The 13,083-nt window shown below is 47.4% G+C and overlaps 1 protein-coding gene across 1 annotated transcript in view; it reads left to right on the top strand.

Annotated features, from left to right (window-relative positions):
• Positions 1-12,066, top strand: part of Nudcd3 (NudC domain containing 3) — a 109,431-nt gene extending 97,365 nt beyond the window's left edge. Inside the window, exons 5-6 of the mRNA XM_046437830.2 lie at positions 3,827-4,015; positions 9,327-12,066. Coding sequence (XP_046293786.2) covers positions 3,827-4,015; positions 9,327-9,437 — 300 coding nt within the window. The 3' untranslated portion in view covers positions 9,438-12,066. The remainder of the gene's footprint in view (positions 1-3,826; positions 4,016-9,326) is intronic.
• The last annotated feature ends 1,017 nt before the right edge of the window (positions 12,067-13,083 follow it).

Below are 13,083 nucleotides of genomic sequence, written 5' to 3' on the forward strand. Positions count from 1 at the left end.
GGTGCCAGTCACACACTTAAGAATGGCTGTAATAACAAAAATAGCAGGTGTCAGCGAGGATGTAGAGAAGTTGGAACCCTTATGCCTGCTTGTGGGAATGTAAAATGGTACAGCCTCTGTGGAAAACAATCTGGTGGTTTCTCAAAAGGTTAAATGTAGAATTACCATATCACTCAGCAGTTCCATTCCTAGGTAAATGTACGCAAATGTTCTCAGCACCATTATTCACAATAACCAAAAGGTAGAGACAGCTCAAGTATCCAGCAACAAATGAACAGATAAGTAGAATGTGTTGTATCCATGGAATGGAATATTATTCAACCTGAAATGGAGTGTAGTTCTGATGGATGAACCTTAAGGATTAGGTGAAATAAGCCAGACACAAAGACAAATATTGTAGGATTTCATTTGTGTAAAATGTCCAGAATAGGTAAATCCTATAAAGACAAATCATTCGCAGTTGCCAGAGGTAGGGGGAAAGGTGCTTAAGGGAAGGATTAGGGTGAAGTAAGGAGCGACCACTGAGTACAGGGCTTCTTTTTATGAAAATATTTTGAAGATAAAGGTGATGGTTGCACCCTCTAGTGAATGTGTTAAATGCTACTGAATCATTTGCCTATGAATAAAATTTTATGTTTTATTAAACTTCACCTTAATTTAAAAGTATATTTTTAAGGCTGGGGTCATAGCTCAGTGTTAGAGCGCTTGTCTAGCATGTGTGAGGCACTGGGTTCGATTCTCAGCACCACATATAAATAAAATGAAGGTCCACTGACAACTAAAAAAAACATGTATTTTTTAAAAAGAATATTTTTACAAAGTGAAACTCACATCTCATTTCAAGATATATCAGTGGTGCCCATGAGAGGCATCAGACAGCAAGGTAGCCATCTTCAAGACCCTACCATCCAGTATACCTGGCTACTTATGGTGGCCAGGTATGCCCTGGACATGTTGGAGGGAACTGGATGTTTTTACTTAAATGAATTTTATTTTAAAATCTACTTGATATAGTCATTGGAAAACTTTTAAGTATTTTTGAAACAACATGAGCATATGAATCTGCTCTTAATTATAAATTTTATGAAATCTAAATACAGATCAAACATTTCTGATGAAAAAAAGTACAAGGCTCTTCTCAATTTTTGTTGGGTTTGCTAATGCATGTGTGGACACAAGGACATGGTGGTGAGTCCTCTCCCTTCTGCTGAACAGACAGAATGAGCCCCCTTCCTAAAATATGCCCTCTCCCTCTTCTTGGGCAGACCAGTGAATTATCTTCAGTTCATCTCCTACTGTGCTCACTGAAGTCAGGCATGTCTGTAGTCCTGCGTCTGGTCTTGCAGTGTATAAAGGCCCAACAGCAGCAATGGGGCCCCCAGACTTGCTGTGTCAACCAGCTGACCTCAGGATGCTATTAGTGGGCTGTTGGCATACCTGGGATTTGGAGGGTTTGCCCTTACTAAATAGGGATAATAGTGTGCATGTTACAGGGCTTCTGAATTCTAATAGTATGTTGTGTAGTTCTCAGTAATGATAATTACTAAAGAAAATAATAGTAAAAACTTTAAAAATCTTTTCAGAATTTACAGTTTTATAAGTGCCTCAAAAATCTCTGAAACAGGAAACAGTGTATTTCCCACCTGAGAGGGTTTTTTGTTTGTTTGTTTTTTATGCTTTCTGTTCATTAAAGATGGGGCAGAGTTCTCAGCCTGGAGTCTCTGGAGGTACAAACTGAAGTTAGCAATAGGTCAGCTCAGTGGAGTATCTGGATTGGAAGTTTCATCCTGAATTTAAATTGGGCATTGCAGAACAGGAATCATTTATTAGTGAAGCTGTCATCTGGTGGCATATGCAATCTCCCCTTTTCTTTACTCCCCCTCTGCTCTGGGAGCCAGGAGTGGAGGTTTTTGAGATGCTGACCTCATGTCATGATTGCAAGTTTTTGTGTTGATTTTCCTAGTTCTGAAAAACTTTCCCTTCTGTGTGTGTTCTACAGCCCCTTCCACCTCACCCTCTTATATAAGAGAAGGAGTTTATGGGGAGTTAGTCCAGAGGTCTGCAGGGCCAAGTGCCCAGCATGGTGTGGGTGGGTTTGGTCAGCAGGGGCTCAAAGGTGGGAGGTAGAGGGACCTTATTAGGACTACCATGCTCCCTATGGGGTGCACAACATCTCTGATTAAATAGGTGGCACCTTCTGTGGATACTCTTGGCCATCTGTCATGATTGCCTAGAGTGTGGCTTTCACCCCTGGTCAGTGGTTCTGTTAGATGCTCGTCTGTGAGAAGAGCTACCCTCACTTGGCAGTCCTTGCCACCTTTTCTCCCTTCTGTGAGGATTAAACAGTTTCATCCCACTGGAGTCACAGGACAAGGTGGGGAAAAATCCACTTGTTCCTTCATGGTTTCTCTGGTAAGAATTTTTTTATGAACCCAGCTACTGACCATGAGGGATACAGCCAGTTTGCCCAGTCCCTGTGCATCCCTATGACGACTGACCTCAGGGGATAGTGTGTCCTGGCTCTTTTCTGTTTGTCTCTGTGGATCTGGGGCCTTGCCATTTGTCTCCGTGGCAGACTGAGCAGCAGGTGCCCTTGGGCACAAACTATGGTACACGGCTAATTCCTTGCTCCCTTGCTTTAGTCCCGCTCGGCTTTGTGTTTCTGTAATGAGTTTTGCAGATCTCAACACTAAGGACTGTACCGTGAGGCTCGGTGAGTCTGGGCTTTCCTGGAGAGGTGCCCAAATTGGCATGGACCAGGTTTGGGGCACTCCTAATGGGGCTTCTTCTCCCAGAGCCATCTCCGTCTGTGGAGCTGGAGAACTCCCACAGAAAGCAAGCCCAGCTCTAGGGAGGGAATGGAGATGGGCACGTGGGCCCCATGTTGGAGAGTGAGGGGGCCCTGGGAGATTCTGTCATACATTAGGCCAAGCTCTTCATCTTATAATCCCAGTCACCTAAACATGGCAGGAGACTGGTGTTCTCATAATAACAGAAACTCAAAAGCCAAGTGAAACTGCAGTGAGGGAGCAAGGAAGAACATCAAGAGATGGCAGGAAACTCTTGGAAGCAAGAAAGATCATTGAGGTAGGAGGTAGTTTATAAGAGTTGGGCAGGGACAAGATCCAAATAGGCAGTAAAGATCTGGAGAGGCACTTTTTTTGTGGGGGTGAGGCAGGGAGATTACTGGGGATTGAATCCAGAGGCACTTTACAACTAAGCTACATCCCCAGCCCTTTTTAAAAAATTTTTAGTTTACATATATATATATATTTTTGTTTTGTTTTGTTTTGTTTTGTTTGTTTGTTTGTTTTGAGACAGTAGCTTGCTAAGTTGCTGAAGCTGGCCTTGAACTTGCAATCCTTCTTTCTCAGTCTCCTGAGTCACTGGGATTACAGGCATGCACCACTGCCCACTGCAGATAGGCTTTTCATGGCAAGATTGTGGCAGGCTAGGGTGGACCAGGACAAGGTCCAGATGGGCCAGGAGTATCTCTTAAGAGAATATCCTCTTGTGAATATGGACAGAGTGGGCATATATTGTCGGCATCATTCTGACTCTGAGGATCTGGGACCTGGTGGTGAAGGTCTGGGGTACCTGCAAGATGTAGGTCTCTTTGCTCCCATTATGTTCTTGGGCTCAAAGGTGCCTGAGAGTGTTCTGGCACACTTTCCTGTATGGTGCCTTCCTTTGAATGGTTGATCCTGGTCTCACCCTGAAATGTCTGTCTCTCAGCAGCCTCTCTGCTCTGTCCCTAGCTTTGGAGACCTGGCCTATGGCTGTCAGTTCCCATCCCTAATATAGTTCTCTATCCTGTTTGTCCCAGGTGAACCTGAGCAAGGTGGGTGAGTACTGGTGGAGTGCCATCCTGGAGGGAGAGGAGCCCATTGACATCGACAAGATCAACAAGGAGCGCTCCATGGCTACTGTGGACGAGGAGGAGCAGGCAGTCCTAGACAGGCTCACCTTTGACTACCACCAGAAGCTACAGGGCAAGCCTCAGAGCCATGAGCTGGTATGCACACTATGGTCTTCCTTGCCCTGGTGACAAGACTGCTAGCAGCAGAGGGGTGGGCAGTGTTGGTGGTGGGGAGGAGGGTGGTGGATGGGCCAGCCTTGCTTCAGCCTGCTGTACCACAAGCTGCCCTGCCAGTCTTGGCTCAGGAGGCCCAGGAGGGGCCCCATCTTACCTGCTTTTATCACCTGTTCCCTGCCTAAGGATTGGTACACACTGGTATTCCAGCCACATTCTCATATCCAAGCCAAGAGCCCAGGAGGCAGGACCTGGAAGGATGTTATGCAATGTGCCCTGCCCACACTGGAGCCTAGAAATGTCTAGTGTTGACAGCTCTTACCTCTGTGCCTCATCCACACATAACTTGCCTAGAGCTCCATGGGCCCCTCAGTGGAGGAGGGGAGAGCCAGCCTGTAGGGCCAGCCTGGTTTCTGACTGTGGAGGGCCTGATATAAGGCAGGTAGCTAGCAATTCACTCACTGTGAATGAATGTTGGGGCTGTGACTGGGGAGGTATGAGGTCAGCAGCTATTGGGGGATCAGGAGGCTGGTTCATGTCCGACCCATCAAAGAAAATGATTGATTAGAAAAACATGTTCACTTTTCCTTATTTTAATAATCCTACAGGTAGCTCCTTAGGGAAGAAAAGGCTGCTTTTCCTATTGTCACCTTCCAGGGTTTATCCATACAGTGCTGTAGGTTTGGACAGCAGCATGCACATGGACCAAATACAGCCTTGGATCAGTAGGGAAGGGTCAGCTGCTGGGCATGGGTCAGTGTCCAAAAAGCCACACAGATTCATATTTTCTTCTTTGTCTCTGGAAGAAGCCTCACTTTGTGGTTTGTCCCTTTCTTTTTGGGGTGGCAATACATATTGGGGGCTTCTGTATACTCTGCTGCTTTGTCAGACACTGTTTCCTATCTTCACAGATATGTCCCTATCTCTATAAAGTTGAGGTGCCTGGAAGTTTTGCTGCTTTCCTCTCCTTCCTAGGCCCTGCCACACCAGGGCATGTAGTGAGCACATACTATGTATGTGTAGGGTGGGTTGGCTAGCTGTAGGCTCTGCACACTACTCCTGGAATGATGGTTCCCCCCACCCACAAAAGCAAAATTGAGCTTTCTTTCTTGCTTGCTTTTTTTTTTTTTTTTTTGGTGTGGTGTCGGGGATTGAATCCAAGGCCTTGTGCGTGTGCGGCAAGCACTCTACCAACTGGAGCATTATCCCTAGCCCCAAGATTGAGTTTTCAAGGTCTCAGAATGTGGTTAGGCAGCTCAAGCAGCCTGGGTAGGGTTTGACCCCAGATCTAATTTCAGACCTTCCTGTCCTTGTGGACCTGGCTCCCTCAGCTCAGCCCATTCCTCTGTGGAAGAGAATGTTCCTTTCGGTTTGGCCCCCTTTTTCACCTAGGGCACAGTTTGGTTGAACAACATCTCTTCAGGGTCTCTGTGGTACAGAAGTCACAGAAAGCTCCCAGCATCATCTCAGATCATGTGGACAGCCAGAACTAAGTGATTGCAATTTAAGCTAGCCACTGCCCTTGCCTGTGAGCCTTTGCCCTGTGGGTAGGGCCTGAGGACCAGTCCATCCTGTGTCTGGGGTCAGCACTCAGAGGGCTGAGGTTGACTTCCCGGGAAAGAGAAACTATTTTGACTGGAGAGCATACATGCAGATGCCCATTGTGCTGAGAAAGTGAGAATTCTTCAGAAGCATATATTTGTGCCACAGGACAGAGAGGACAAGGACCCAAGATCCTCACATCTTCCCCAGATGCCAACATCAAGTTTTTGTTACAGAGAAACACTAAAAATTTAAATTTATTGTGTCTTCAGCTATATTTGCGCCAAGCTTCAGTGAGGTCTTGGTAGACTTAATTATGATATATGATATAAGCTAGAATGTTCTACAACTTTTTGCATCTCTGCCCTCAAGGTCCCTGTGATTACATCTCTTGCAGATGTAATCTGCAAAATACCAGTAATGTCATTTGTCTGGGAGTTGCCAATAGTACAGGATCTACATGGAGTATTGGGGCTTCTTGTTCTCTGTTTCCTTTTTTCCCCTCCCTGTATCCTTCCTTCTTCTTGACCTTTGGCTCATTCTCTCTTTCCCTTCTTTATACTCAGTGCTGATGTCCTCTGGCTTTGCCCAGTGTCACTGTCCTTGAGAGCTGACATGAGCTGGACATGGTGTTAGTCTCTGCATCCTCAGCAAGGGCAGACACAGATCTGCCTTGAAAGCATGGAGAGTCCTGCCACTTAAATCTGATCTCTCCAAAGACTAGTTCAGTCCAGCTTTGCAGTCTTATTGATGGTCCTCTTCAGGAAAAGGATGCTCTGTTTTTCTCATTCTTGGGGTCCTGTTGGGGGAAGGGGGGTCGGAGGGCGACTTGTTCTGGTGACTGCTATTCTGCCCACTGCCCAGGACTAGGAACAGAATCATCTGCTGCTTATCCCTAGAAAACTGAGGCAGCTTCCAGGAAAGTTTTACCAAAACAGATAGGCTTCACCGGGCAAGAAGTAGCAGCAGCATATACCATACATGTGCACCATGTATTTGTGCACTTACATGCAGCCTCCCCCTGGACTCCAGGGTACTATAGAGGAAAAAGCACTGCATTGGGCTATAGATGGCTTGCTACATCTATAGACGGCTGGACAACTGATTGTGACCAGCACTGGAGAGCTTAGGGGTTGGAAAGTAACTCAGTTAGGAAATATCCAAAGAAGAACCTTAAGGACACTATAGTCTAGTGCATAGATCTGTGTTTTGAGTCTAAACTGATTCAGCCATGAACTTGCAACATGGTCCAAGCAGCATGCCGATATTTGAGGGGTTGTATGACCTTGCCCAAAGGTCTACCCTGGGAGACCCTCAGCAGCCCAGGATTGGCAGCCAATGAGTAGGACTCTGGGTGACTCCTCACCAGGACTGACCTACTCTTAGATGACCAGAGAGCCTCAAGCCCCTAGGCTGTGGGTCTTAATGAACCCCCTTCTTGGAACTGTTGTCATTCAGAAGAATGTGTATCCCACAACCTGCCTGACACCAATGCCAAAGTGTCAGCTCCTCACTGGTCTTGGCACAGCTTGGGGAAAGGTTCTCAGTTCATGCGGGCCCTGACAACCTATGGGTTCCATATAAAATATCCTTAGCTCCTTTTTTATCAAATGAAGAAATAGACCCAGAAAGGTCCATACCCTTATGTGGCCTCATATAATTTAGTCACACTTTACTCTTTGTTATCAGGGTACCTCATGGGCAGAAAGACCCTCCAAAAAGTCAGGTGGGTGGTCAAGGTCGCTGCGCTAGGATCATCAGGCCTCACTAGTAGAGAGAATGGAAATAGGGCCAGGTTCTCCTGTCAGCCTCCATCTGCTGCGCACATCAGCGTAGTCACAGTTACCAACGTGCTCTGGCATTGATGCCCATTTATGGTGTGAACTCAGAGTTTTCTAAATTTGCCAGGATTTCAAATTGTGCTTCTAATGCCACAGATGCTATGTATTTTGAAGCATTTTAATTTCAAAATGATAACTCTTTTCTTTTGTTGCTTTAAATTTTTTGATGTCACTGTGAATTCACCTCTTCTCAAGATTAACAAGTTTACTCCCCTTCATCTTTTTCCCCAGTTTAATTTCTTTGAGCAGGTTTCTCATCTAGAAAGGGAGGGTGGAGTGCACAGGTGTTCAGTCTGCACTCAGAGGTGTCTATTTAGAATATCTCCAGCTGGGTGGAACTCACCCTAAAAGTCAGTAACTGACATTGCACAAGCATATGCCAGCATTAATATGATGGCTGGACCTACGAGTGAATTTGGTGACGTACAGGAATGTCTACTCTCCACCTTTGCCCCAGGGAAGGTCTGGACACTGATCCTGACTCCCTGGGCTCCAACAATTTTAAGATCAAGTCTAAAAATCTCCTTACATCTGGCTTCCTACATTGAGCCTCTACACAGCCTCCAGACTCTTGGGGTGAGAGGAGGCTGCTGTACGGCTCTGTAACTGTTAGCCCTCTAGCTGCCCTTCACCCTCCAGCTGACTACAGCTCTGTTAAGGCATAGAGGCCTCCTTGGCCTCTTGCTTAGCATGTCAGGTCCATTCTTGTGTTTGGTTGAGACTATCCAGCTTCATGCTTCCTGTTGGCCAGGCCATCAGGGTTGTGCAGAAGGGCTTCCTGAAGTCCTCCTTGCCACCCCTGTCACTTGGTATGCGCTAATTGCTCTGACCACACTGCAGTGCCTTAAAGTGGTCTGGCTCTGATCTGAGTTATCTCTAAGAAGTTGAGAATACTGATCAGTCCCTAATACGTGTTACGGATCCAACATGCTCATTGCTACTAGGAAAAAGAAAGTCCCCTTGTCAGGAAGGTTTTATTTTATAAGGAGAAGCTGTGGTACGGAAAATCCAGAAGCTTTACCAGATGCTAGGAATTTTTGTTGGAGTTGTGTATCTGTCTTCTAGGCCTGTTCTTCAGGCTTTCTGCAACAGAAACCACAGACTCCATTGGTGGGATAACCCCTGGCCCTATACACGTCAGCCTCTTCATTTCTTGTGGTTGAAAGAAGAGATCATCCCCATCTGTGGGTACACTTGAAGTGACCAGGTGAGGAGGACAGATGCTTAGAGAAGGGCTGGCCCACCAGCCTAGGCTCAGGTGCCTCCCTCAGGGTTACAGCCTTCCTGATGTCCCTTGACTACGGCCGTACTGCTATGGTCTGCTTGCTGACCCTTGGAGGCTAGGCGTTCTGCAGTGGTCATGTGCTAGAAAGGAGCTAAGTCTGTCACCCCTGACTAGGTCCCCAAGGAAATAGTGGGACATTCTTGCCTGGTGGATTCCCTACTGGACATTCTGAGGTCTCTCCTCCTGCACCACATCTTGGGTCAACCTTGAATTGTCTGATGATGGCAGTTGTCAATGACAAGAACTTTTTCCTTTGGGAAGGCGGTACGGGAAAATGCCTAGTGGGGGTTCTAGGCTCTGTAGGCTGTTTGGAATTTGGACAGAAATCCTGGTAGAAAGGGAAAGAAGACGTGAACCACAGAGCGCTGTCATTGCTTTACTGGAGACAGAAGAGAGGATTAGAAATTCAGTCTGTGGGGAGCGCAGTCTTACAGGAATTGGCAGTCACCCAGTGCCTCCATTGGTCTTGAGCTGCTGGAGGGTATACGATCCTCCAGCCAGTTTGTCTTACGGGGCAAGTTCCCAATCCCTGAGGAAGCAGTTCTGTTCCTGCAATCCATCTGCTCTGGGAGGAAGCATGCAGTCCCTTGTGATCCCCTTTAATCTCTCTATTTTCTGTTTGTAGAAAGTCCATGAGATGCTGAAGAAGGGGTGGGATGCTGAAGGCTCTCCCTTCCGAGGCCAGCGATTCGACCCAGCCATGTTCAACATCTCCCCGGGGGCTGTGCAGTTTTAATGACCAGAAGGAAAGGAAACTCGCCAGCAGGGAGGCAGAGGCTTTGTTCTCAGCTGTCCCTCTCTCTCAGCTCCCTGTGTGCCAGGGACTTGCTCGTCTCATTCACCCCTAGCCATCCTTTCTTTCAAGGGTGAACCAGGCCATCAACCCTGACCTTGCACCTCCAGGCTGTTCCAGAGAAGGTGCGGGGCCAGCTGCTGCCTGGTGGCCGCTGAGGCCAACACTGAATGAAGGTGTTTGAAATGCAGGAGGGACACGTCCCAGTAAACTGAGAGCACATGCTTTGTCTCCACAGCAACCAGCCACTGCAGGCAGCATTTCTTTTGCTCTCTGCTTGCTGTTGTTTTGATGCTATTCTGCTTGCTTTTCTTCTGGTTGGGAGTGGGGAGTTGCTGGGCTCTTGGACGAAGCCAAAGTTGAAGTGTGTGGGGTGCAGCACTTGCATGAAGGCAAGTGGGGAACAGCTGTGGAGCTGCTGCTGGGGCCGCTGTGGGAAAACCGTACCCCTTGACCTCATTAGGTATGTTCACGTGCAGTCTTGCTCATCCATTTGTAAATGTGCTCTGTTTGCCTCGGCCACATAGGCAGAACAGCAGAAACTGCAGTCCTATTTTCACATTCTTGATGTTGGGAGAAAGTCTGGGGTTCTGGTCTCAGGCCCGGATGCAGTGGGAATTCTGTCTGCCCTCGGATTGCGGCTGCTTTGCTTTGTTTCTTGTTAAAGTGAACTGAGCCTGGCCACCACTGCATGGTACACTCTGCTTGGCTCCCTGTGTGACCTCTTTGGATGTGCTATGTCAAAGCATGGGCAAGAACCAGGCATCCTCAGGAGACCACACCAGGTCTAGCAGCTCATTGGCAGATCATGTCAGCCATAACCCTGAGCAGCCTTGACCTCGGGTGCCTCAGGAAGAGGAATTTCTATACAGGCACGAAGGCACACTGTCCCACTGTGACAGATCCCAAGAAATTGAAGACCCTCATACCAGGCACTGGATTGTGCTCCCTGGATCTCCTAGTCTGTCCCCCCTGTTGTCCAGGGAATGGGCACCATCTCAGTATCCCTAAGCCCATGCCTTGAGCCACAGCACTGACTCTAGCCAAGTTATGAAGACCTGACTGAGGGGCTGAGCTCCAGGTGCTCTAAGTACTTACAGGACTCTCTCTGCCTGTTACCAGGAATGTGGTATAATCAGTGCCCAGCACTGTCCATTCACCTAGCTGGCAGCCTCAGTGTATGAAAATAAGTCACACCACAAGTCTTTGTACCCTGGTTATACCCACGGCCAGCTGGAGTCAAAGCCTAAAGATGCTGGGCAACTTGCTCTTGGCAAAGAGCACTGGCCTGCAAGCTCTCTGCAAATGCTCAAGAGGGACTGTCTAGGAGAACAAGTTGGTGGGACATCCTTCCAAAGGCTTCCACATTGAACTGTGTCGACAGGATCTAGTTTGTTGTAGTCATTTTGGGCTAGATTTCTGTTTACAGTGGTGGCTGACAGCCCTTATAAAAAGTACATCCTGGGGCTGAGGTTGTGGCTCAGCAGTAGAGCACTCACCTAGCATATATGAGGCCCTGGGTTCGATCCTCAGTACTACATAAAAATAAATAAATAAAATAAATGTATTGTGTCCAACTACAACTAAAAAACAAATTATATATATATATATATATATATATATATATATATATATATATATTTTTTTTTTTTTTTTTTTAAGTACATTCTGGGAGGTATTCTATGGGTCCAAAAATGTCATACTGACTGTCAAGGGAGAGCAGAGGACCCCAAATGCCCCCTTTGAAATGTGAGAGCTCTGCTGTCTGACATTGTCACCAAGCTAGTGCGGCCCCTTCTGAAGAGATCTTGAACCCCAGGAAGCAGAACTGATTCACCTTCAAGAGATTCTGAAGAAACCTTTGTTGTTTTTTCCTGAAGTTTCATCAAGGTCCTAGGATTTGCAAAACACTGTCCCATACAACTGTCACACCTAACAAAAAAGAGGTCTCGGGATGAATGTGCATGTCTCCCATCTTATCTGTGATTCCTGAGTTGGCTGCCTCCTCCCTGCCCCCCTCCCTGTGGACAGTCTTCCAGGAGGGATGAGGTGTGTGAGCCCTGCTCCTCATTGTTTGGGAGACTGAGTTGTTCACTTCTCTGACTTGTCTTCCTTTTGCCTGGATTTACTTTCTGTGTTGCATTTCTTCCCAGTCCCTGCCCTTCTTTAACAAACAGTAAACCAGTGTTTAGGAAAGAGTAGCTGAGATGGGCAGCGTTGGGTGTTAGCTGTGTGGCAGGAGCCTGGTCTGGTCCTTGGGTACACAGTGTGGTTGTGGGTTCTGGGCCCACAATCCTTGTTCCTGGCCTGGCTCACTCCTAGCCAGGCTGGGGGATGATTCTCCAAGCTGGGGCTCCTGCTGGACTGTCTAGCCTCTGGAGCTGGCGCACTGCCTATTTTCTCTTTTTAGACACGACAGCCGCAGTTTGGCCACTAAATCCCACCAGCTGAGGTCTGAGGAAAATGGGGTGACTCGTCCCCCTTGTCCAGGGTCCCAGGAGAGTGGGGTGTCCAGCCTGCAAAGCTGCTCCGGCTCCTCTGTGTTGGTTTGCAATAAATCTGTATTTAAGCAGTTCTGAGTGTGGCATTGCTCTTTATAGTTCTGTTTGTGAGTTGTCATTACCCACAATTTCTAGTCATGAGGCTTTGGGCCCCAGTATACAGCCAACACCAAAATGGGGAATCTTCCATCCAGCCTAAAAGCCCTGGCAAAACTTCACACAGCTTTCAGAAATCCTATAAGCTTTTGATCAGATAAAAGAATGTAACTAGCTCTGACATAATTTCAAATAGGTCTGGAATTCTGTTTACCTGAAGGCTCAGGTTGAGTGCAGAATTCTGAATGACCCTGCTGGATGGTGAACAGGGCGCCTTCACTCATTGTTCACCAAGCTCCCAGCCCGTGGGTCTCCAGGTACCTCTGCACTGCCGCAGATCCTCCAGGTGCACATCTTCAGGTTAGCTGCATTGTCTTCCACCAAGACAGCCTGACATCTGACTCAGAACCCCATCAGATCTCAGGTTATTCCATTCTGAGTCCTTCCCCCATTCCAGGGAGAACTTATTTCCTCTGACCCTGCTCATTCTCAGTGGGCAGGACCTGAGGGTGTGAGAAGTATTTATCAATTGAAGAATATATCAGAGGCTAACTGAAATTGTCCATTCTTAGGGCCATAAATAACCTCCAGAAAGGAGAGAGAGCTTCAGTAATTTGCCCCTAAGAATGCAGGAGGGAAAAGCTCAAGAAGTGTTTTTGTGGAAATGTGTCCAGGAGGCGTCGGCTGCTACACAGAGAACTCGCTGGCCAGGACACCATGCTTGGGGAACAGACCCTCACCCCACCTCAAATCTGCTCCCCCAGCAAGCCAGCTGGCAGCCAGCTCAGCCAGGGATGAGATGGCTCTCTTTTGTGAATAAAGAGCATGAAGTTTCTCAGCACAGTCTGGTCAGCCCTTGATAAACCCTTTCCCCTTTGATCAGAGGCCTAGCAACCCTGCATAGCTGGGGGACTGATGCAGAGTTGGGTGTGATTTCCCATGGCCAAGGTTGATGTCCACTATCTGACTAAAAATCTGGGGAGCAGGTGTTT

This window comes from Marmota monax, unplaced genomic scaffold (assembly GCF_021218885.2).
Source record: "Marmota monax isolate L192 unplaced genomic scaffold, Marmota_monax_Labrador192_F-V1.1 WCK01_AAM20220418_F8-fsc00109, whole genome shotgun sequence".
Taxonomy (NCBI): Eukaryota; Metazoa; Chordata; class Mammalia; order Rodentia; family Sciuridae; genus Marmota; species Marmota monax.